Source organism: Hyperoodon ampullatus (assembly GCF_949752795.1).
Source record: "Hyperoodon ampullatus genome assembly, chromosome: 1".
In the NCBI taxonomy this organism is placed as follows: Eukaryota; Metazoa; Chordata; class Mammalia; order Artiodactyla; family Ziphiidae; genus Hyperoodon; species Hyperoodon ampullatus.
In genome coordinates, this window is record NC_136914.1 from 137,629,323 (window position 1) to 137,653,435 (window position 24,113).

The 24,113-nt window shown below is 34.8% G+C and overlaps 1 protein-coding gene across 1 annotated transcript in view; it reads left to right on the top strand.

The window, feature by feature from the left end:
* The window catches only part of SCLT1 (sodium channel and clathrin linker 1), a gene marked incomplete at both ends in the record, with an annotated part of 272,227 nt that overhangs the window by 20,831 nt on the left and 227,283 nt on the right, over positions 1–24,113 (top strand). Inside the window, one exon of the mRNA XM_079719413.1 lies at positions 3,769–3,833. Coding sequence (XP_079575539.1) covers positions 3,769–3,833 — 65 coding nt within the window. The remainder of the gene's footprint in view (positions 1–3,768; positions 3,834–24,113) is intronic.

Sequence of the window (24,113 nt, forward strand, 5' to 3'; positions counted from 1 at the left end):
ATCAGGTAATAGGCCCTCTTTGGCTTTGCAGGGGAGCAAAAATGATTTTCCTCTACCCTTTTAGGTTGTTGCCTGTGACCTCCTATAGTAAAAGACAGACTAATAGGAGAAAAACAAACAAGTTTAATAACATATTTACCTTCTGTATAGATTAGAGATCCAGGAAAACTGAGAAAAACTCCTTCAAATGGCCCAAGCTACAAACTTAAATAACATCTTCAGATAAAGACAAAAGAAGAGATGAGAGATTACCAGGAAAATCACAGTAAACAGGAGTAAAGTTGTTAAGCACACTTAAGTCATTACCTTCTCTATTCATAAAGAGTTTCTAGAGATTTAGAGTCATCTTTCTCTTTCTGGTATAGAGAGGGAGACATGCTTACAAATGGAGTTTTCCCCTATAAATGTAAATGTCTTTTACAAAATGGTAACTTCTACTCAGTTTTCAGAGCTTTTTCTATTCTGCTGTTTCTTAAAAATTACCAGCCTAACATAATCCTTATGACAAAGAGGCATATTTTAGAGTGGTATATTCTCCTCTTCAGCTTCAGTCTTTTGAAAGTTGTTGAGACTTACTCTTATTTATTTATTTATTTTAATGTTTAGTTTTTCTTCTTTTTTTATTGAAGTATAGTTGCTGTGCAGTGTTATATAAGTTACCGGTGTACAATTTTTAGTGCTTCACAATTTTTAAAGGTTATACTCTATTTATAGTTATTATAAAGTATTGGCTGTATTTCCCATGTCGTACAATATACCCCTGTAGCTTATACCTAATAATTGTACCTCTTACTCCCCTACCCCAATATTGCCCTCCCCTCTTCACTCTCCCCACTGGTAACCACTAGTTTGTTCTCTATATCTGTGAGTATGCTTCTTTTAGGTTATGTTCACTAGTTTGTTGTATTTTTTTAGATTCCACATATAAGTGATATCATGCAGTATTTGTCTTTCGGTGTCTGACTTATTTCACTAAGCATAATGCCCTCCAAGTCCATCCATGTTGCTGCAAATGGCAAAATTTCCTTCTTTTTATGGCTGAGTTGTATTCTATCTTCCTTATCCATTCATCTGTTGATGGACACTTAGGTTGCTTCCATATTTTGGCAATTGCTAATAATGCATGCTATATGTACACCTGAAACTAACACAACATTGTAAATCAATTATACCCCAATAAAATTTTTTTAAAAATAATGCATGCTATGAATTGGAGTGCATGTATCTTATCGAATTAGTGTTTTTGTTTTTATAAGATATATACCCAGGAGTGGAATTGCTGGGTCATATGGTAGTTCAATTTTTAGTTTTTTTGCGAAATGTTCATACTGTTTTTAACAGTGACTGCACCAATTTACATTCCCACCAACAGTGTACACGTGTTCCTTTTTCTCCACATCCTGGCCAACATTTGTTATGTATGTTCTTTTTGATGATAACCATTCTGACAGGTGTGAGATGATATCTCAATGTGGTTTTGATTTGCATTTCCCTGATAATTAGTGATGTTGAGCATCTTTTCATGTGCCTATTGGCCATCTACATTTCCTCTTCGGAAAAATGTCTATTCACTACTTATGCCCCCTTTTTAATCAGGTTATTTGTATTTTTGATGTTGAGTTGTATGAGCTGTTTATATCTGTTGGATATTATTCCCTTATCAGACATATCATTTGCAAATATTTCATTAAATAGGCTGTCTTTTCATTTTGTTGATGGTTTCCTTTGCTGTGCAAAGCTTTTAAGTTTGGTTAGGTCCTATTTGTTTATTTTTGGTTTTATTTCCTTTGCCTGAGGAGAAGGATCCAAAAAAATATTGCTGAAATTTATGTCAAAGAATGTTCTGCCTTTGTTTTCCTCTAGGAGTTTTATGGCTTTCACTGTTACATTTAGGTCTTTAAACCATTTTGAGTTTATTTTTGTATATGGTGTTAGAGATGTTCTAATTTCCTTCTTTTACATGTAGCTGTCCAGTTTTCCCAGCACCACTTATTGAAGAAACTGTCTTTTATCCATTGCATAGTCTTGCCTCCTTTGTCATAGATTAATTGATGATAAGTGTATGAATTTATTTCTGGGCTCTCCTGTTCCATTGATCTATGCTTTTGTGCCAGTACAATACCGTTTTGGTTACTGTAACTTTGTAGTATAGTCTGAAGTCAGGGAGTGTGATTCCTCCACCTCTGTTCTTCTTTCTCAAGATTGTTTTGGCTATTTGTGTTTCCGTACAAACTTTAAAATTATTTGTTCTAGGTCTATGAAAAGTGCCATTGGTATTTTGGTAGGGATTGCACTGAATCTGTAGATTGCCTTGAGTAGTATGGACATTTTAACAATATTGATTATTCCGATCCAAGAACACAGTATATCTTTCCATATGTTTGTGTCTTCAATTTCTTTCATCAGTGCCTTATAGTTTTTAGAATACAGGTTTTTTGCCTCCTTAGGTAGGTTTATTCCTGGGTATTTTATTCTTTTTGATACAGTGGTAAATGGGATTGTTTACTTAATTTCTTTTTCTGATACTTTGTTTTTAATGTATAGAAATGCAACAGAAATGCAACAGATTTCTGTATATTAATTTTGTATCCTGTAACTTTACCAAATTCATTGATTAGCTCTAGTAGATTTTTGGTGGCATCTTTAGGATTCTCTATGTATAGTATCACGTCATCTGCAAACAGTGACAGTTTTACTTCTTCTTTTCCAATTTGTATTCCTTTTATTTCTTTTTCTTCTCTGATTGCCATGGCTAGGACTTCCAAAACTATGTTGAATAAAAGTGGTGAAAGTGGGCATCCTTGTCTTGTTCCTGATCTTAGAGGAAATACTTTCAGGATGAAGTTAGCTGTGGGTTTGTCATATATGACCTTTATTTTGTTGAGGTATGTTCCATCTGTGGCTGGTTTCTGGAGAGTTTTTATCATAAATCATTGTTGAATTTTGTCAAAAGATTTTTCTGCATCTATTGAGATGAACATATGGCTTTTATTCTTCAGTTTGTTAATGTGATGTATCACATTGATTGATTTGTGAATGTTGAAAAATCCTTGCATCCCTGAGATAAATCCCACTTGAATATTCAAAAACTTAAAAGAGACTTACCCTTTTGTCAGCAAATTATCAGTTTTAAATGTTCCACGTGATCTTGAAAGAATGAGGTTTGTATATTTGTTGGGTGCTTTGTTCTATTGTATGTTGCTTTTCTTGCTTCAAATAAAAATATTACCTTGTACTTGCTGAGAGTTCTGAGCTTTTCTGGATCTTCTTTTCCATTGTCTCTTGCCCATTCCTGCTTAATTTGGATACTTTGTCCTGCAGTTTCTCCTCTGTGTGGAGGTTTGTCCTGGAAGAGAATTCCAGCAGATTTTAACTTCTAAACAGGAATGGTTTAGCCTTATCTTTCCAACTCTTTTCACTTCTAGTAGCAGGAATAAAAAGTAAATGTGGAGAATATTTTTTTGACTTCAGTAACCTGAAGAGCAAACCAGGAGAGACTGAGAATTAAAATTTATAGGATCAGAAACATTAGTTCTTTGTAGCTGTTCTTTTTCCCATTGGTAGTAGTTATTTGGCTTAGGTGTATAGAATGGCCTAGTTTTAAATTCTAAAATGGTGTGTTGAGATTGATGATTCGCTTTATTTTGAACAACAGTGGCGACTAGCAGTTTTGCATTAGATGTATCAAATAATATCTACTTTATTTCTACTTTTTAAAGGTTGAACATTACGCAGTTAACTACAGATTGGTTCTTCTCTTTGTTTCAGATCAAAGGCTAAATGAAGTTCTTAGACGGTATCAAATGGAAAATTTCAAATATTCATTGGTACAGGTATGTAAATTAAATTGAGGCCTAACAAATTAAGTACAAATTTGGTTGTAAACATCTCAACATGAATACAAATGTAGAATAAATGCTACCTAGGATTATTCCATGTGAAGTGGCCCGTAGCACTTTAAAAGTTTGCTTACAACTTTGATTCTTGTAAGGAGGAAAACTTGTTTTTATTTAATGACTGTAAATTCTTTGACCGTAGAAATTGTGTTTTTCCCCCCAGAGTTGGAGATTACGTATTATGTATAGTGTTAAAATGTCCGAGTTCTAAAAGAGAATTCATTAGGCTTTTGAAACATCCTAAATAGGTTTCTCAAGATACATCCAGCTGTAAACTTTAACTCTGAATTCTTGTAAATTATAACAGAGCATAAACTAACTCAAAACAGTAAATAATATATGGTATTGTTTTAATATTCTTTTCTTGGTGTATTTTTTTATTTAAATATTGTGTTAAAAAATTTTTTTTTGACCAATAAGGTATACTTACTGGTGGACTCTGAGTTATAGGATATTAAAAGAAAGATATCTCCTAGATTAGTGGTAGTTCTCCACTGAATCAATAAAGAAGTGGTTTGCTTTTGACATAAATAAATCTTGTAATTAAAACTGAAATTGCTTTTAAGAAATAAAAGGAAGTTGTTTTTAAGATACTAGGTGATAGAAAATCTTTCATAATCCAATAGCCTCTAAATTTTGCTTAGATTCTTAGGTTCTTTTGCTTCTGCTTAATGTCATATAGAATATGCCTGAAGAGGGAGGATTCAAACAAAAGATTGATTTTAAAGCCTGAGAAGACCTTTGGGCATGGAATTGCATCATATCTCCTGGAATCTGTGGCTGACTTGATTATGAAAGATGGTTTTACCAGATAAAATAATGACCCTCGATAGCCCTTTAAGTGTCCCTGCATTGTGTACTGTGATTATAATTAATTAAAGCCTGATGGTAACATACCAAGTAGGGAAAAGTTTTCCCTTACTTAGTAGTGTACTCTTCAGTGAAATTATATAGCTCCTTTAATTATTTGAAAGTACACATTCTTCTCTTATGTGTACTATTCTTGTAGTCATAAGTCAAATCTAGATTTCTGTTTCTTATTTTTAGTGTTAGTATATTGTTACTGCCTGATTCCTTTGCAGTCTACCATCTCTTCAGAACATGTTGCTGTCTCAAGACTCTAGTCCTCATGGGTCTTGCCTTTCATTGGGTAGTTTGCACTAGTGAGTGGGAGTTGATATGAGAGCATGAAAGCGAGTTTAATCTGCTTTCTAGCAGAAACGTCCATATCCTTGGTCATATGTAGTGCATCCTTGGGGATTTTTCACCCCAGAAGCATTATTCTGGTTTCTGATAAAATGCTCAGGAGGAATTTCTTTCTTTGTTGTTGTTTTGTTTTTGTTTTCTGTTTATTTTGTGGTAAAGGAAGACATAGAAGTAGGAGTTAAACTGTTCATTATCAGAGAATAAATGGGACCCAGGAGCACTGGCTCAGATCTCTTGTCACTGTAACTTTAGTCGTTGCTACTAGCAACAGAAATTCTTCATAAATTTGTTTGCCATTTTTGTTCAGCTGCATTTCCCAAGTTCGTAGAACAATTCTTGTTAGATACTCAATAAATATTTGTAGGATTAATTAAGCAGCTGTATCTTTCCTCTTCTTGCCTCCTACCTACGTATCTTCCAACATTATTTGAGCTCTGTGTGCCAAATACAGTGAAAGTGGAGATGTAAAAAGTCATGATCAGCTTGGGAAATACAAATAGTTCATGCCTTTTAGTTCTGTTTTTCAAAATAAAGTCCCAATGAACTGTCCCTTCTTTCTCACACGAGGTACCATAAAATTGCCAGCTCTTGTGTTAAGTGGACATATCTTATGAAACCTTTTTCCAGTATCAAAAAAACAAACCTGCAAGAGTTGGATATTTATTTCTTACATTTTAAGTTGGCACTTCAAACATAATTTTCTATAGAAACTGTATTATAAATGATAGTTAAAATTCTTTAATACTATTACTACATAATGATTATTTAGACTTCTTTTGGATCAAAGTAAGTTCTGTGGATTGCCTTAAGATTTTTTTTTTTTTTTTTTTTTGTGGTAAGCGGGCCTCTCACTGTTGTGGCCTCTCCCGTTGCGGAGCACAGGCTCCGGACGCGCAGGCTCAGCGGCCATGGCTCACGGGCCCAGCCGCTCCGCAGCATATGGGATCTTCCCGGACCGGGGCACGAACCCATGTCCCCTGCATCGGCAGGCGGACTCTCAGCCACTGCGCCACCAGGGAAGCCCCGCCTTAAGATTTTTTGTATAGCATTATTTCTTAGGAAAATACAGGATACCTTTCTAATAACTAATGATACATAAATTCTGTGGATTTAAACAGAAACTTGGAGTCTTCCAATGTGTTGAATAGTTCATATATTTAATATATTTGGTTCATAATTCATTCATCTTTAAGAAAAAAACCTTTTCCCTTCTTATCATTGTATGTAACTTTTTAAAGATACTTCATTTTATTTATTTTAATTTTATTTTATATTGGAGTATAGTCAATTTGCAACATTGTGTTAGTTTCAGATGTACAGCAAAGTGATTCCTATATATACATATCCATTCTTTTATGTGTGTATATGTGTGTATATATATATATATATACACACACACACACACACACACACATATCCATTCTTTTTCAGATTCTCTTTCCATATAGGTCATTACAGAATATTGAGTAGAGTTCCCTGTGCTATACAGTAGGTCGGTCCTTGTTGATTATCTATTTTATATATAGTAGTGTGTATCTGTTAATCCCAACCTCCTAATTTATCTCCCCCCGCCCCAACCTTTCCCCTTTTGTAACCATAAGTTTGTTTTCGAAGTCTGTGAGTCTGTTTCTGTTTTGTAAGTAAGTTCATTTGTATCATCTTTTTAGATTCCACATATAAGTGACATCATATGGTATTTGTCTTTGTCTGACTTACTTCACTTAGTATGATAATCTCTAGGTCCATTCATGTTGCTGCAAATGGCATTATTTCATTCTTTTTTATTTTTTGAAGAACTAATGGCTTTATTCAAAAATTTAAGAATCAGCAGCACTAGGAGGGGTTGTACAAAATGGAGGGTTTTTATAGGTAGAAGGAAGGGAGGGAGCGAGAAGGTATTAGTAAATGAAAAGAAAGGATTGTTTCAGGCCAGGTCTTCTACCAGGACCAGAACTGCAGGGGTCTTTCTCAGGAAATTTCAGTTGGACTGTTTTAAAGGTCACATCTCTGGGAGGGGTTGAAACTGGATTGGTTTGCTGTGATGGGGGGTGAGTGACCTCATTTGGGGCTTGTTATTTCTTTTTTAACACTTGGTATAATGGCATTATTTTGCCTTTCCCTGATGAATAGTGATGTTGAGAATATTTTCATATGCTTATTGACCATTTGGATGTTCTCTTTTCTTTTTTTTTTTCCTTGAAAGTATTTTATTTATTTATTTATTTTTTTATTTTTTATTAGTTTCTGCTTTATAACAAAGTGAATCAGTCATACATACACATCTGTTCCCACATCCCTTCCCTATTGCGTCTCCCTCCCTCCCACCCTCCCTATCCCACCCCTCCAGGCGGTCACAAAGCACCGAGCTGATCTCCCTGTGCTCTGCGGCTGCTTCCCACTATCTATCTACCTTACATTTGGTAGTGTATATATGTCCATGCCTCTCTTTCGCTTTGTCACAGCTTACCCTTCACCCTCCCCATATCCTCAAGTCCGTTCTCAAGTAGGTTTGTGTCTTTATTCCCGTTTTACCCCTAGGTTCTTCATGACATTTTTTTTTTTTTAATTCCATATATATGTGTTAGCATACGGTATTTGTCTTTCTCTTTCTGACTTACTTCACTCTGTATGACAGACTCTAGGTCTATCCACCTCATTACAAATAGCTCAGTTTCGTTCCTTTTTATGGCTGAGTAATATTCCATTGTATATATGTGCCACATCTTCATCCATTCATCCGATGATGGACACTTAGGTTGTTTCCAGCTCCGGGCTATTGTGAATAGAGCTGCAATGAACATTTTGGTACATGTCTCTTTTTGAATTATGGTTTTCTCAGGGTATATGCCTAGTAGTGGGATTGCTGGGTCATATGGTAGTTCTATTTTTAGTTTTTTAAGGAACCTCCATACTGTTCTCCATAGTGGCTGTACCAATTCACATTCCCACCAGCAGTGCAAGAGTGTTCCCTTTTCTCCACACCCTCTCCAGCATTTATTGTTTCTAGATTTCTTGATGATGGCCATTCTGACTGGTGTGAGATGATATCTCATTGTAGTTTTGATTTGCATTTCTCTAATGATTAATGATGTTGAGCATTCTTTCATGTGTTTGTTGGCAGTCTGTATATCTTCTTTGGAGAAATGCCTATTTAAGTCTTCTGCCCATTTTTGGATTGGGTTGTTTGTTTTTTTGCTATTGAGCTGCATGAGCTGTTTATAAATTTTGGAGATTAATCCTTTGTCAGTTGCTTCATTTGCAAATATTTTCTCCCATTCTGAGGGTTGTCTTTTGGTCTTGTTTATGGTTTCCTTTGCTGTGCAAAAGCTTTGAAGTTTCATTAGGTCCCATTTGTTTATCTTTGTTTTTAGTTCCATTTCTCTAGGAGGTGGGTCCAAAAGGATCTTGCTGTGATTTATGTCATAGAGTGTTCTACCTATGTTTTCCTCTAAGAGTTTGATAGTTTCTGGCCTTACATTTAGGTCTTTAATCCATTTTGAGCTTATTTTTGTGTATGGTGTTAGGGAATGATCTAATCTCATACTTTTACATGTCCCTGTCCAGTTTTCCCAGCACCACTTATTGAAGAGGCTGTCCTTTCTCCACTGTACATTCCTGCCTCCTTTATCAAAGATAAGTTGGCCATATGTGCGTGGGTTTATCTCTGGGCTTTCTATCCTGATCCACTGATCTATCTTTCTGTTTTTATGCCAGTACCACACTGTCTTAATTACTGTAGCTTTGTAGTATAGTCTGAAGTCAGGGAGCCTGATTCCTCCAGCTCCATTTTTCGTTCTCAAGATTGCTTTGGCTATTCGGGGTCTTTTGTTTTTCCAAACAAATTTTGAAATTTTTTGTTCTAGTTCTGTGAAAAATGCCAGTGGTAGTTTGATAGGGATTGCATTGAATCTGTAGATTGCTTTGGGTAGTAGAGTCATTTTCACAATATTGATTCTTCCAATCCAGGAGCATGGTATATCTCTCCATCTATTTGTATCATCTTTAATTTCTTTCATCAGTGTCTTATAATTTTCTGTATACAGGTCTTTTGTCTCCTTAGGTAGGTTTATTCCTAGATATTTTATTCTTTTTGTTGCAATGGTAAATGGGAGTGTTTTCTTGATTTCATTTTCAGATTTTTCATCATTAGTGTACAAGAATGCCAGAGATTTCTGTGCATTAATTTTGTATCCTGCTACTTCACCAAATTCATTGATTAGCTCTAGTAGTTTTTCGGTAGCATCTTTAGGATTCTCTATGTATAGTATCATGTCATCTGCAAACAGTGACAGCTTTACTTCTTCTTTTCCAATTTGGATTCCTTTTATTTCCTTTTCTTCTCTGATTGTTGTGGCTAGAATTTCCAAAACTAGGTTGAATAAGAGTGGTCAGAGTGGGCAGCCTTGTCTTGTTCCTGATCTTAGTGGAAATGGTTTCAGTTTTTCACCATTGAGGACAGTGTTGGCTGTGGGTTTGTCATATATGGCCTTTATTATGTTGAGGAAAGTTCCCTCTATGCCTACTTTCTGCAGGGTTTTTATCATAAATGGGTGTTGAATTTTGTCGAAAGCTTTCTCTGCATCTATTGAGATGATCATGTGGTTTTTCTCCTTCAACTTGTTAATATGGTGTATCACATTGATTGATTTGCATATATTGAAGAATCCTTGCATTCCTGGAATAAACCCCACTTGATCATGGTGTATGATCCTTTTAATGTGCTGTTGGATTCTGTTTGCTAGTATTTTGTTGAGGATTTTTGCATCTATGTTCATCGGTGATATTGGCCTGTAGTTTTCTTTCTTTGTGACATCCTTGCCTGGTTTTGGTATCAAGGTGATGGTGGCCTCGTAGAATGAGTTTGGGAGTGTTCCTTCCTCTGATATTGTTTGGAAGAGGTTGAGAAGGATGGGTGTTAGCTCTTCTCTAAATGTTTGATAGAATTCGCCTGTGAAGCCATCTGGTCCTGGGCTTTTGTTTGATGGAAGATTTTTAATCACAGTTTCAATTTCAGTGCTTGTGATTGGTCTATTCATATTTTCTATTTCTTCCTGAGTCAGTCTTGGTAGGTTGTGCATTTCTAAGAATTTGTCCATTTCTTCCAGGTTGTCCATTTTATTGGCATAGAGTTGCTTGTAGTAATCTCTCATGATCTTTTGTATTTCTGCAGTGTCAGTTGTTACTTCTCCTTTTTCATTTCTAATTCTTTTGATTTGAGTCTTCTCCCTTCTTTTCTTGATGAGTCTGGCTAATGGTTTGTCAATTTTGTTTATCTTCTCAAAGAACCAGCTTTTAGTTTGGTTGATCTTTGCTATTGTTTCCTTCATTTCTTTTTCATTTATTTCTGGTCTGATCTTTATGATTTCTTTCCTTCTGCTAACTTTGGGGGTTTTTTGTTCTTCTTTCTCTAATTGCTTTAGGTGCAGGGTCAGGTTGTTTACTCGAAACGTTTCCTGTTTCTTAAGGTGGGATTGTATTGCTATAAACTTCCCCCTTAGAACTGCTTTTGCTGCGTCCCATAGGTTTTGGGTCGTCGTGTCTCCATTGTCATTTGTTTCTAGGTATTTTTTAATTTCCTCTTTGATTTCTTCAGTGATCACTTCGTTGTTGAGTAGTGTATTGTTTAGCCTCCATGTGTTTGTATTTTTTACAGATCTTTTCCTGTAATTGATATCTAGTCTCATAGCATTGTGGTCGGAAAAGATACTTGATACAATTTCAATTTTCTTAAATTTACCAAGGCTTGATTTGTGACCCAAGATATGCTCTATCCTGGAGAATATTCCATGAGCACTTGAGAAAAATGTGTATTCTGTTGTTTTTGGATGGAATGTCCTATAAATATCAACTAAGTCCATCTTGTTTAATGTATCATTTAAAGCTTGTGTTTCCTTATTTATTTTCATTTTGGATGATCTGTCCATTGGTGAAAGTGGGGTGTTAAAGTCCCCTACTATGATTGTGTTACTGTCGATTTCCCCTTTTATGGCTGTTAGTATTTGCCTTATGTATTGAGGTGCTCCTGTGTTGGGTGCATAAATATTTACAATTGTTATATCTTCTTCTTAGATCGATCCCTTTATCGTTATGTAGTGTCCTTCTTTGTCTCTTCTAATTGTCTTTATTTTAAAGTCTATTTTGTCTGATATAAGAATTGCTACTCCAGCTTTCTTTTGATTTCCATTTGCATGGAATATCTTTTTCCATCCCCTTACTTTCAATCTGTATGTGTCTCTAGGTCTGAAGTGGGTCTCTTGTAGACAGCATATATGGATGTTCTCTTTTCTGACGTTCCTGTTTAAATATTTTGCCTATTTAAAATATTGGGTTGTTTGCCTTTTTAAAAAAATTTTTTATTGGAATATAGATGATTTACAATGTTGTGTTAGTTTCAGGTGTACAGCAAAGTGAATTAGTTACACATATACATATATCCACTCTTTTTTAGATTGTATTCCCATGTAGGTCATTACAGAGTATTGAGTAGACTCCCCTGTGCTATACACTAGGTCCTTATTAGTTATCTATTTTATATGTAGTAGTGTGTGTATGTCAATCCCAATCTTCCAACTTATCCCTGCCTCCCTTTTCCCCCCTGGTAACCATAAATTTGTTTTGTACATCTGTGACTCTATTTCTGTTTTGTAAATAAGTTCATTTGTGCCATATTTTAGATTCCACATATAAGCGATATCATATGATATTTGTCTTTCTCTGTCTGACTTACATCACCCAGTATGAGAATCTCTAGGTCCATCCATATTGCTGCAAATGGCATTATTTCGTTCTTTTTTATGGCTGAGTAATATTCCATTGTATATATGTACCATATCTTCTTTATCCATTCCTCTATTGATGGACATTTAGGTTGGTTCCACGTCCTGTCTATTGTAAACAGTGCTGCAGTGAACATTGGGGTACATGCATCTTTTCAAATTATGGTTTTCTCCAGATATATGCCAGGAGTGGGATTGCTGGATCATATGGTAGCTCTATTTTTAGTTTTCTAAGGAACCTCCATACTGTTGTCCATAGTGCTGTACCAATTTACATTCCCACCAACAGTGTAAGAGAGGGTTCCCTTTTCTTCACACCCTCTCCAGCATTTATTGTTCATAGATTTTTTGATGATGGCCATTCTGACTGGTGTGAGGTGATGCTTCAGTGTAGTTTTAATTTGCATTTCTCTAATAATTAGTGATGTTGAGCATCTTTTCATGTGCTTTTTGGCCATCTGTATGTCTTCTTCGGAGAAATGTCTATTTAGATCATCCGCCCATTTTTTGATTGGGTTTATTTCATTCTTTCTTATGGCTAAGTAATCCATTGTATATATGTACTAAAGATACTTTAAATAACTAGTTTCTTGAATGATCCCTTCAGGGTGTTGTGAAATTTAGTTGTCTTTCTTTGACTATGTTGTGTTTTCTATATAAATAAAAAGTATTTCAAGTCACATCGCTTTCTAAGAGTGTAGTAGTAGGCACTGGATGACAAATATTCAAAGATAAGAAAAATATTTTATTCAAGAAGGTGAGTGGGAAATATCCCTTTTTCCCCCATTTCTTTCATCCTACTTTTATTCCCCCTTAAATCCCTGCCTTTTCTCACATAAAAGCTAATTAAATCCTCTTTGTAACTTATGCCACACTAGTATGTGTGTACTGAAGTGTAGGATTAGTGTTTTTGTTCTCTTTGTACTTGCTGGAGGAACAGGGTGGAATATTAAAATAAGTTTATTTTCTCTGAAAGCTCTTTTAAAAGTGTCTAGGGACTTCTTTTTCTACTTGTTACCCCTTGAACTCAAAATTAAAGTTAAAAAAAATTGAGAGAGTCTGCTGGGGAAGAAAGGAAATAACATAAACTAGAAAGAAGAGGAAGGAAGAAATAAATATAAAAGTGTGGTGCTGGAGGTATGAGTTGGTTATGGAGGGGAAAGACAGTCATTGTGCACATTTATTCACTGATTCAGCAAACATTAATGTGTTAATTCAATAAATTTTGAGTGCATGACTGTGCTAGGTAAGCTCTGGGGACAGAGCTATGAATAAGATAGACAAAGGATCCTCCTTCAATGGAAGAAAATGAATGAATGAATGAATGAATGAAAACTGTGATAACCTATGAACAAAATAAACAGGGTGCTGAGATGGAGATTAAAGTGCATGTTATGTGGTGGTGGCTGAGACCCGTTTTTGGTAGAAAGGTCAGAGAAGGCTTCTCTAAGGCAGTTAACATTCAAGTTGGCACTGAAAGTGAAGAACAAGTCAAAGAATGGACCAAAAAGAGGCTCTGAGGCAGGAAGAAATTTGACATGTCCTGTATAGTATATAAGAGCTGGTCCAATTGTAATCAAATAATAGTTATTGGAAATTTACATTGAAGGAATAGTAGGGCTACTCCTGTTGATCATGAGTTTAAAAATATAACACTTAATAGATAAAATATAACAAACCACTTTTACTATTTAAGTCAAATTATTAGCTTTCTAGACCAGTGCTGTTCAGTAGAACTTCCTGTGATCATGGAAATATATAATTCTGTACTGTTCAATACGGTAGCCAGTATCACATGGGGCTTTTATGCACTTGAAATTAGGCTAGCACAACTTACAGGTCTTTTATCTAATTTTCTCTTGAAAAATGAAATTTAAATTTGAATAGACTAATGTGGCTTATGGCTATTGTGTTGGCCAGTGCAATTCTAAACTCTCCATGTGATGAATTACTCAGGTAAAACCTTGGAGAGTTGATTTTGCATCATCCCATGATGAAGATAGAAAATCAATAATTCAGTACTTTAAAGAGTCTGAGTGTAAGTCTATCAATTTCTTAGGTTGTACATCAACCTTTCTTAATAAATGATGAAAACAGTCTCCTCATGATATGAATGAAAGGTGTAGGGGTTTGCTGCAACCCTTTAAAATGTATGAGAACACCTTCACAAAATGCTAATCGACCTATACTTTATTTTCTTCCAAAGGATAGAGGAAAGGATGCCATTTACTTATTTGATAGCCAGTGTTAATGATTAAAGTCAGGGGCACAAAATTAAACGTTCAGAACTGTAATTACAGTACTTAGAGAGTATGTAGTTTTGCTAATTAGAGGAAGAAAAGTGTCCAGAAAATTTGTTTACCTGACTACAATCAAATATTATTGGCATTCTTTCTGTGATATATCATCACTGTCATCTCAGGAAGTCATCTTGAGATCAAAATAGATAGAAATTAATTGTACAGTATCCATTTTTCAAGATTCATAAAATTCTGTAAATGTTTCTTTTCTTTAGTATAGTTTGTTTAAATTTTGTTTTAGAGAATATAAAAAGTCTTATAAATGCTTTATAGTCAATTTCAATCTTATTTTCCCAACCTGATTTTTTCCCACTAGGCCTCTAGTTACTAACTAATGCAGTCTCTTATTCCAGAAGTTTTGCTAGCAAGTGGGAAGGGATTGCCGAATCTGTGTTTTTATTTTCAAATATTTTTCTTATGTTTTGATTTATTACATTTATTTCCAGAATCTTATAGCTTTTATAATTACTTTAGATTATTGGGTCATCTATTCTTACATTTGTATTTCCTTAGCAACTATCATTAGAAAATAGTTATGGAGCAGTGTCTTCACAGAATTCACTTTAACCAATATATATTGAGCACCATCTTTATGTAAGGCACTGTGCCGGGGACTTTAGCAATATAAAGGTATGTAAAATAAAATAACGATTTCAAAGGAACTTAGAGACTAATGAAAATATGGGATGAGAAATATTAAATAATTAGGTAAAAGACATCTTATTTGAATCTTAAGAACTTTAAAACCAAATATGGGTATTAAGAGAAAAAAGGGGATCATATATAGTTGGAGAAATCTGGGAAAGTTTCCTGAAGGATGTGAGGCATAGTTGCTGGGCACTGATAAATAGGTGTGATTTCAAAAGAACTTCAATGGGGGCCAAAAGAGGGGATAGTGAAGAGCATTGCAGATGGACCCATTGGCATGATGAGAAGCCAAAGGAGGAGAGAAAATGAGAGTTGTATTTAGCGACTAAAACATACTTCAGTTTGTGTAATTCTTTCACATGTGAAGAAGTAATTGAAAGTAACATTAGGAAGGGTAGGTTGGTTCCACATTGTAGAGGACATTGAATGGTTAAGTTTAATAGTTTGGATTTAATTTAATAAGCACTAGAAGATTACTAACTAGTTTTTAGAAGAATGGTTTTCTGAATAATCTGGAAGAAATCCATTTATTTGTTTATCACTAATTTATTGTGCATCTATTATAAATAAGTCATTGTGTTAGACTTGATAAAATAGTAGTACAGGCATGGTGCTATCTATAAGGTAGGTTAAAGTGGAGAGAAACATGATAAGAATAACAACTAGGAAACATAATTGATGGGTGGGAGGATAATAAGGGCTTGAATTATTATTTTGCAAAATGTCAGCCATCTTCCAACTATCAGTCATAACACTGGTAGTTGATTTTGATTTTATAAAAATTTCTAAGAAATTTGAGAAATAATATTTTTAAAGTTTAAACTACAGTTGACCTTTGAACTGTGAGGGTCCTCTTAGCTGCAGACTTTTTCCAAAAAATATAGTACCTGTATTTTCATTTTGCAAATCTTTAAATTAGGTAAGTATGGGCAAAGGTTTGTGTTAGATTAGATATTACAATATGTGGAATCAAAAGAACTAAGGTTTGAGTCCTGATTCTATCCAGATTGTTTCAGCTTCCTACCCTTGAGTGAGTCATTTATCAGTTCCTTTGTTTTTGAGGCAGAGATAGCAGTTATGTGGATTTTCGGCTGCTGATCAGCACCTCTACCTGCCAAGTTGTTCAAGGGCTGACTGTATTTAGTTATCCCAAGAAGCTTTTAAACTATTGAACAATTGAAAATTAAAATATCACTTGTCTCTCAATTAATTCTTTAAAAATTACAATAAATTTTTCAGTGGTCTTGGATTGAATAAATCACTCCTTGAAGTTACATAGACTGTTGGATGCATTTATTCCTTAACTCGTCAAGTTCTCTCTGGAAGGCTACCTTTCTTTTAGTATAATCCATTTCATAGTTCTTCTGGATCCATGTGAACAGAAGTGTTTTCAGTACTATACATGTGCTAATAATTTTACTAAATATGCTCATATATGAAATCATTTTGTTGTATGATTTGGCAGGTTTTAAAATTAAATATAAGTGATACACTATATGTGTCCTTCGGCAAAACTTGCTTTTTTTGTTCAACATTATTTTAAAATATTTGATGCATATATCACCAGTTCATGCACTGTAACTGCTGTCTACTGCATTCCATCATATAACTCTACCACAATTTATTTATCCATTCCCCTGTTGAAGGACATTTAAGTTTTGTACAATTTTTTCATCTTGCTGTAATGCTTAAACACATTCTTGAACATGTCTCCATATACACATGTGAGAGTTTTTTTAGGTTGAATACTTAAAATTGGAGTTTTCTCATCTTCAGGTTTACTAGAAATTACAAGAGGGCTCTTCAAGGTGATTGTACTAGTTTTCATTCCATTTCATGGTGTATGAGAGTGCTAATTTTGAAACATCCAACAGGTGGCATTGTCACTCATTTTGTTTTTGTTAGTGTGATTGGTGTGAAGTGATAGTCTAATCATTACAGCTGGAAATGTAGTCTAAGTTGATCAGTTTGGATTTAGTTTAATAAGTGACAGTATAATCACTACAACTGGAAAATAAATTGTCATGTAATTGTTAGTTTTAAGGTTAGAATTCACACTTGGTATACTTTGGTATCCTGTGAATCTAAACTCCATAGTCTCTGCAAGATATTGATGGTTTGAAGCCTTTTTTTTTTCCCCCTCCTAAGAGACCCTCTCAAGCCATCTTCTAATTCAGGGCTTAGCAAACTATATCCCACTGACTAAATCTCACCTGCCATCTGTTTTAGTAAACAGAAATTTATTGGAACACAGCCACACTCATTTGTTTACGTATTGTCTACGGCCTCTATTGTGCTTCAAGGGCAGGGTTGAATAGCTGTGAGAAACACCTTGTTATTCACAAAACCTAATAAGCTTACTGTCTGGCCCTTTACAGAAAACTTTGCTAACTTTTATTCTAATTCAACTATATTATAAAAAGTAATTATATTAAATGTGAATGAACTAAATACTCCAACTATGTAAAACATAAGCACACACACAAATCCAACTATGTCAACAACAGAAAGATTTAAAAGAAAAGGATAGAAAAAGTTATACCATGAAAATATTAACTAATAGAAAACAGACATAGCTCTAGTAACATCAGACAGAGTAGGCATTAGGTAAGAAATGTTGCTTGAGATAAAGAGGAGGGACATCTGCTGAAGGAGTTAAATCACCAGTAAGTTATAACAATTCTAAATCCATATATACTGGGATTTCCCTGGTGGTCCAATGGGTAAGACTCCACGCTCCCAATGCAGGGGGCCCAGGTTCAATATCTGGTTGGGGAACTAGATCCCCCATGCATGCCGTAACTAAAGTGTTCGCATGCCGCAACTAAGACATCTGCATGCCGCAACTAAGAGTCGGCATGCCGCAACTAAGAGTCGGCATGCTGCAATGAGGATCCCATGTGCTGCAACTAAGACCTGGTGCATCCTAAATAAATACATACATACATACATATTAAAAAAAATAAATCCATATATACCCAATTGCATAGCTTCAAAATATATAAAAGTAAAAATTATTTTTAATTTAAAGAAGCAAATATAGAATTTCAAGGGAGAATTTAACATACCTCTCTCAATAGAGAGAATAAACAAACAAAAAATTGGTAACAATATAAGAAACACAAACAACATACTTGACAAACTGGATCCAAATGACATATAAAGAACATTGGACTCAACAAAAATAGAATACATACTCTTTTCCAGTGCACATGGAACAGTTACCAAAATGGACAGTAAACTGACTCATAAATAGCCTCAACAAATTTCAGAGGATTTATATCATTCATATTTTGTTTTCTGACTACAGTGGAATTAAGGTATAAAACAACAACAAAAAGATAAACAAGAAAATACTCTATTCCTTTGAAATTAAGCAATATACTTCTAATGACTTCTTGATCAAAGGGAAAATTATAAATGAAACTTGAAAATATTTGAGCTTAATCAAAATTTGACATAGCAAAACTTGTAGGATGAACTTTCATTTCCAGGAAGATGGAGTAGACCTACTTATTCCTATACCTCCTACTAAGTACAGTTAAAAGCTGTGGACACTATATATAAAACAAAGATAAGGCTCAGATTCTTGCCTGTTTGCCTTTTTTTATTTACTTTTCAATCAAAACTTCACACTTTATACAAAAATTAACTCAAAATAGCTCATAGACTTAAACTTAAGATGTAAAACTGAAAAATTTTGGGGGAAACCAATTGGAGATACCTTTTGGAATCTAGAGCTAGTCAAACAGTTTTTGATACCACAAACATGGTCCATAAAAGGAAAAATGGAAAAATTCAACTTTGTCAATATCAAGAACTTTTGCTGTGCCCAAGAGGATGAAAGACATATTACAGACTGGGTGAAAACAATTGTAAACCATATATCCAACAAATTACTACTCTGTAGAAATTATATAGAACTGTCAAAGCTCAAAAGTTAAGGAAAAAAAGAAGAAAAAATAAAAGAAAACAGCTATACAGTGAGAAATTGGGCAAAAGATATAAACAGTCCTTTTGTTTAAGACACAATACACATGTCAAATAGGCACATGAAAAGATATTCATCATTATTAAAGTTTTACTTTCCTATTGCTGTTCTAACAAGTTACCACAAACTCAGTGACTTAAAACAACACAAAGTGTGATGTTATACTTCTGGAAGTCAGAAGTTTGAAATGGGTCTCACGGCCCAAATGAAAGCGTCAGCAGCACTCCCCACTTTCTGCAGGGTATAGAGGAGAATGGGTCCTTCAGTCTCTCCTCCTCCCCATTCTAGAGCTTCATTCCTTGCATTCCTTGGCTTGTGGCCCTTTCCTTCATCTCAAAACCAGCAGTGTAGGCATTTGGGCTTCAGTCTTCACCTTTCTTCTGATTCTAATTCTTCCTTGTTCATAAGGACCCTTGTAATTATATGGAGTTCAGCTGTATAATCTCCTCCTCCTGTGATCCTTAATCACTTCCGCAAAGTTACTTTTGCCATATGTCATTAGGATTTACAGCTTCAGAGAATGCGACATAAATATTTTTAGGTGTCCATTATTCAGCCTAATACAGTTAATTACTAGGTTAATTAAAAAAATTAAAACCATAATGAGGTTTCACAACATACCTTCCAGAATGGTTAAAATCAAACATAGCCATAGTGAAAAGTCAAATACTGGGAAGTAGGCAAAAAAATTGGATCAATCAGACATTGCTGGTGAAATGTAAAATGATACTCTGAAAAAACTTTGGCAGTTTCTTTTAAAAAAGTAAACATACAGCCCAGCATTTGTACTCCTGTGCGTTCATCATAGAGAAACCTAAATGAACCATGACAACCTAAATAAACTTACGTTTACACAAAAACCTATACACAAATATTTGTAGCAGCTTTGTTCATAATAGCCCCAAATGGGAAACAACCCAGATGTCCTTCATTGGGTGAATGATTAAACAAACTGTGGTACATACTTACCATGTAATATAACTCAGCACTAAAAAGAAATTAATTATTAATACACATAAAAAATGTCCAGGAAATTATGCTGAGTGGAAAAAAAGACCAATCACAGAAGGTTACATACTTTATTGGTTGCATTTATATAACATTTTTTTTTTTTTCATTTTTGGCTGCTTTGGATCTCTGTTGCTGCACACGGGCTTTCTCCAGTTGCAGCGAGCAGGGGCCACTCCTTGTTGCAGTGTGCAGGCCTCTCATTGTGGTGGCCTCGCTTATTGTGGAGCACAGGCTCTAGGTGCGCGGGCCTCAGCAGTTGTGGCACACAGGCTCAGCAGCTGTGGCTCGCGGGCTCCAGAGCACAGGCTCAGCAGTTGTGGCACATGAGCCCAGTTGCTCCGTGGCATGTGCGATCATCTTGGACCAGGTCTCGAACCTGTGTCCCTTGCATTGGCAGGCGGACTCCTAACCACTGCGCCACCAGGGAAGTCCCTATGTAACATTCTTGAAATGACAAAATTATATAGATGGAGAGCAGATTAGTGGTTGTCAGAGTTCAGGGATAGGGAGGGGTGGGAGGTGGATGAGTGTTGCCATAAAAGTACAACATTAAGTATCTTTGGGTTATAGAACTATTCTGTGTTTTAACTTAATATCATTATTATGGAAGTGATATTGTACTGTATTGTCTAGAGTTTTGCAAGATGTTACCATTGGGGGAAAACTGGGTAAAGCTATATGACATTTCTCTATTATTTTTTTAAAATTGATGTATAATTGATATACAAGTTATAGGTGTACAATTCTTAGTGATTCACAATTTTTAAAGGTTGATTCCATTTATAGTTATTATAAATATTGGCTATATTCTCAGTGTTGTACAGTATACCCCTGTTGCTCATTTTATACCTAATAATTTGTACCTCTTACTCTCCTACCGCTATATTACCTCTTCCCCATCCTCTCTCCCCACTGGTAACCACTAGTTTGTTCTTTATATCTGTGAGTCTGCTTCTTTTAGGTTATATTCACTAGCTTGTTGTATATCTGATTCCAAGTATAAGTGAGATCATACAGTATTTGTCTTTCTCTGTCTGACTTACTTCACTTAGCATAATGCCTCCAAGTCCATTCACATTGCTGCAAATGGCAAAATTTCCTTCTTTTCATGGAAATACAATGGAATACTACTCATGGCTGAGTAGTATTCCATTGTATAAATATGTATGTGTGTATATATATATATATATATATATATATATACACATATTATTTTATGCCACATCTTCTTTAGCAGTTCATCTATTGATGGACATTTAGGTTGCTTCCATATCTTGGCAGTTGTAAATAATGCATGATATGAACATTGGGGTGCATGTATGTTTTCAAATTAGTGTTTTTGTTTTTTATAGATATGTACCCAGGAATGGAATTGCTGGGTCATATGGTAGTTGTATTTTTAGTTTTTGAGAAGCCCTTCATACTGTTTTCCATAGTGGGTGCAACAATTTACATTCCCACCAACAGTGTACTAGGGTTCCCCTTTTTTCCACATCTTGCTAACATTTGTTGTGTCCTTTTTGATGATAACCGTTCTGACAGGTGTGAGGTGATATTTCAGTGTGGTTTTGGTTTGTATTTCCCTGATGATTAGTGATGTTGAGCATCTTTTCATGGGCCTGTTGGCCATCTGCCTTTCCTCTTTGTAAAAATGTCTGTTCACTACTTCTGCCCACTTTTTAATCAAGTTATTTGTTTTTTCAGTGTTGAGTTGTATGAACTGTTTATATGTTGGATATTAACCCCTTATCAGTCATATCATTTGGAAATATTTTCTCCCATTAAGTAGGTTGTCTTTTCATTTTGTCAATGGTTTCCTTTGCTGTGCAAAAGCTTTTAAGTTTAGTTAGGTCCTATTTGTTTATTTGGGGTTTTATTTCCTTTGCCTGAGGAGAAGGATCCAAAAAATATTGCTGGAATTTATGTCAAAGAGCATTCTGCCTATGTTTTCCGCTAGGAGTTTTAGGCTTCCAGTGTTACATTTAGGTCTTTAATCAATTTTGCATTTATTTTTGTATATGGTGTTGGAGAATGTTCTAATTTCATTCTTTCACATGTAGCTGTCCAGTTTTCCCAGCACCATTTATTGACAAGACTCTTTTCTCCATTGTATAGTCTTGCTGCCTCTGCTGTAAGTGTATGGGTTTATTTCTGGGCTTTCTATCCTGTTGCATTGATTTATGTGTTTGCTTTTGGGCCAGTACCATACTGCTTTCATTACTGTAACTTTGTAGTATAGTCTGAAGTCAGGAAGCATAATTCCTCCACCTTCCTTCTGTCTCAAGATTGTTTTGGCTATTTGGGGTCTTTTGTGTTTCCTTTCATATTTTAAAATTTAGGTCTATGAAAAATGCCATTGGTATTTTGATAAGGATTGCATTGAATCTGTGGATTGCCTTGAGTAGTATGGTCATTTTAAAAATATTGATTCTTCTAGTCCAAGAACACAGTATATTTATCCATCTCTTTGTGTCATCTTCAGTTTCTTTCATCAGTGTCTTATACTTTATGGAATACAAGTCTTTTGCCTCCTTAGATGGGTTTATTCCTAGGTGTTTTATTCTATTTGATACGATGGTAAATGGGATTGTTTCCTTAATTTCTGTCCGATATTTCATTGTTAGTGTATAGAAATGCAACAGATTTCTGTATATTAATCTTGTATCCTGCAACTTTATTGAGTTCGTTGATAAGCTCTAATAGTTTTCTGGTGGTGTCCTTAGGATTTTCTATGTATAGTAGGCAGTTTTACCTCTTTCCTTCCAATTTAGATACTTTTTCTTCTCTGATTGCTGTGGCTAGGACTTCCAAAACTGTGTTGAATAAATTTTGTGAGAGTGGGCATCCTTGTCTTGTTGCTGATCTTAGAGGAAATGCTTTTAGCTTTTCACTCTTGAGTATGATGTTAGCTGTGGGTTTGTCATATATGGCTTTTTTTATGATGAGGTATGTTCCCTCTACACCTGCTTTCTGGAGAGTTTTTATCATAAATGAGTGTTGAATTTTCTCAAAAGATTTTTCTGCACTTACTGGGATGATCTTATGGTTTTTATTTTTCAATTTGTTAACAGAGTGTATCTCATTGATTGACTTGCAGATGTTGAAAAATACTTACATCCCTGAGATAAATCTCACTTGATCATGAGGCATGATCCTTTTACTGTATTGTTGGATTCAGTTTGCTAGTATTCTTTGAGGAGTTTTGAATCTATGTTCATTAGTGACATTGGCCTGTAATTTTGGGGTTTTTTTGATATCTTTGTTTGGTTTTGGTATCATGGTGAGGCTGGCCTCATAAAATGAGTTCTGAAGTGTTCCTTCCTCTACAGTTTTTTCGAATGGTTTGAGAAGGATAGGCGTTAATTCTTCTCTAAATGTTTGGTTGAATTCAACTACTAATCCATCTGGTTCTGATCTTTTGTTTGTTAGGAGTTTTAAAAGTATAGATTCAATATTATTACTAGTAATTGGTCTGATCATATTTTCTATTTCATCCTGGCTCAGTCTTGGGAGAGTGTACGTTGCTAAAAATTTCTACATTTCTTGTAGGTTGTCCATTTTATTGGCATATAGTTGTTTGTAGTAGTCTCTTACACTACTTCGTATATCTGTGGCATTGGTTGTAACTTCTCTTTCCTTTCTGATTTTATTGATTTGCGCCCTCTCCCTTTTTTTTCTTGATGAGCCTAGCTAAAGGTTTTTCAATTTTGTTTATCTTTTCAATGAACCATCTTTAAGTTTCATTGATCTTTCCTATTGTTTTCTTAGTCTCTGTTTCATTTATTTCTGTGATCTTTATGATTTCTTTCCTTCTACTAACTTTGGGTTTCTTTGGTCTTCATTCTCTAGTTGCTTTAGGTATAAGGTTAGGTTGCTTATTTGAGATTTCTCTTGTTTCCTGAGGTAAGCTCCTATCACTATAAACTTTCCTCTTAGAACTGCTTTTGCTGCATCCCATAGATTTTGGATGGTTCTCTTTTCATTTTCACTTGTTTCTGGGTATTTTTTTATTTCTTCTGACTTCTTTAGTCATAAATTGGTTGTTTAGTAGTATGTTGTTTAGCCTCCATGTGTCTGTGTTTTTTGCAGGTTTTTTTTTTTCTGTAATTGATTTCTAGTCTCATAGCACTGTGGTTGGAAAAGATGCTTGATATGACTTCAATTTTCTTAAATTTACCTAGGCTTGTTTTGTGGCCTAGTATGTGATCTATTTTGGAGAATGTTCCATATGCACTTGAAAATAATGTGTATTCTGCTGCTTTCAGGTGGAATGCTTTATATGTAT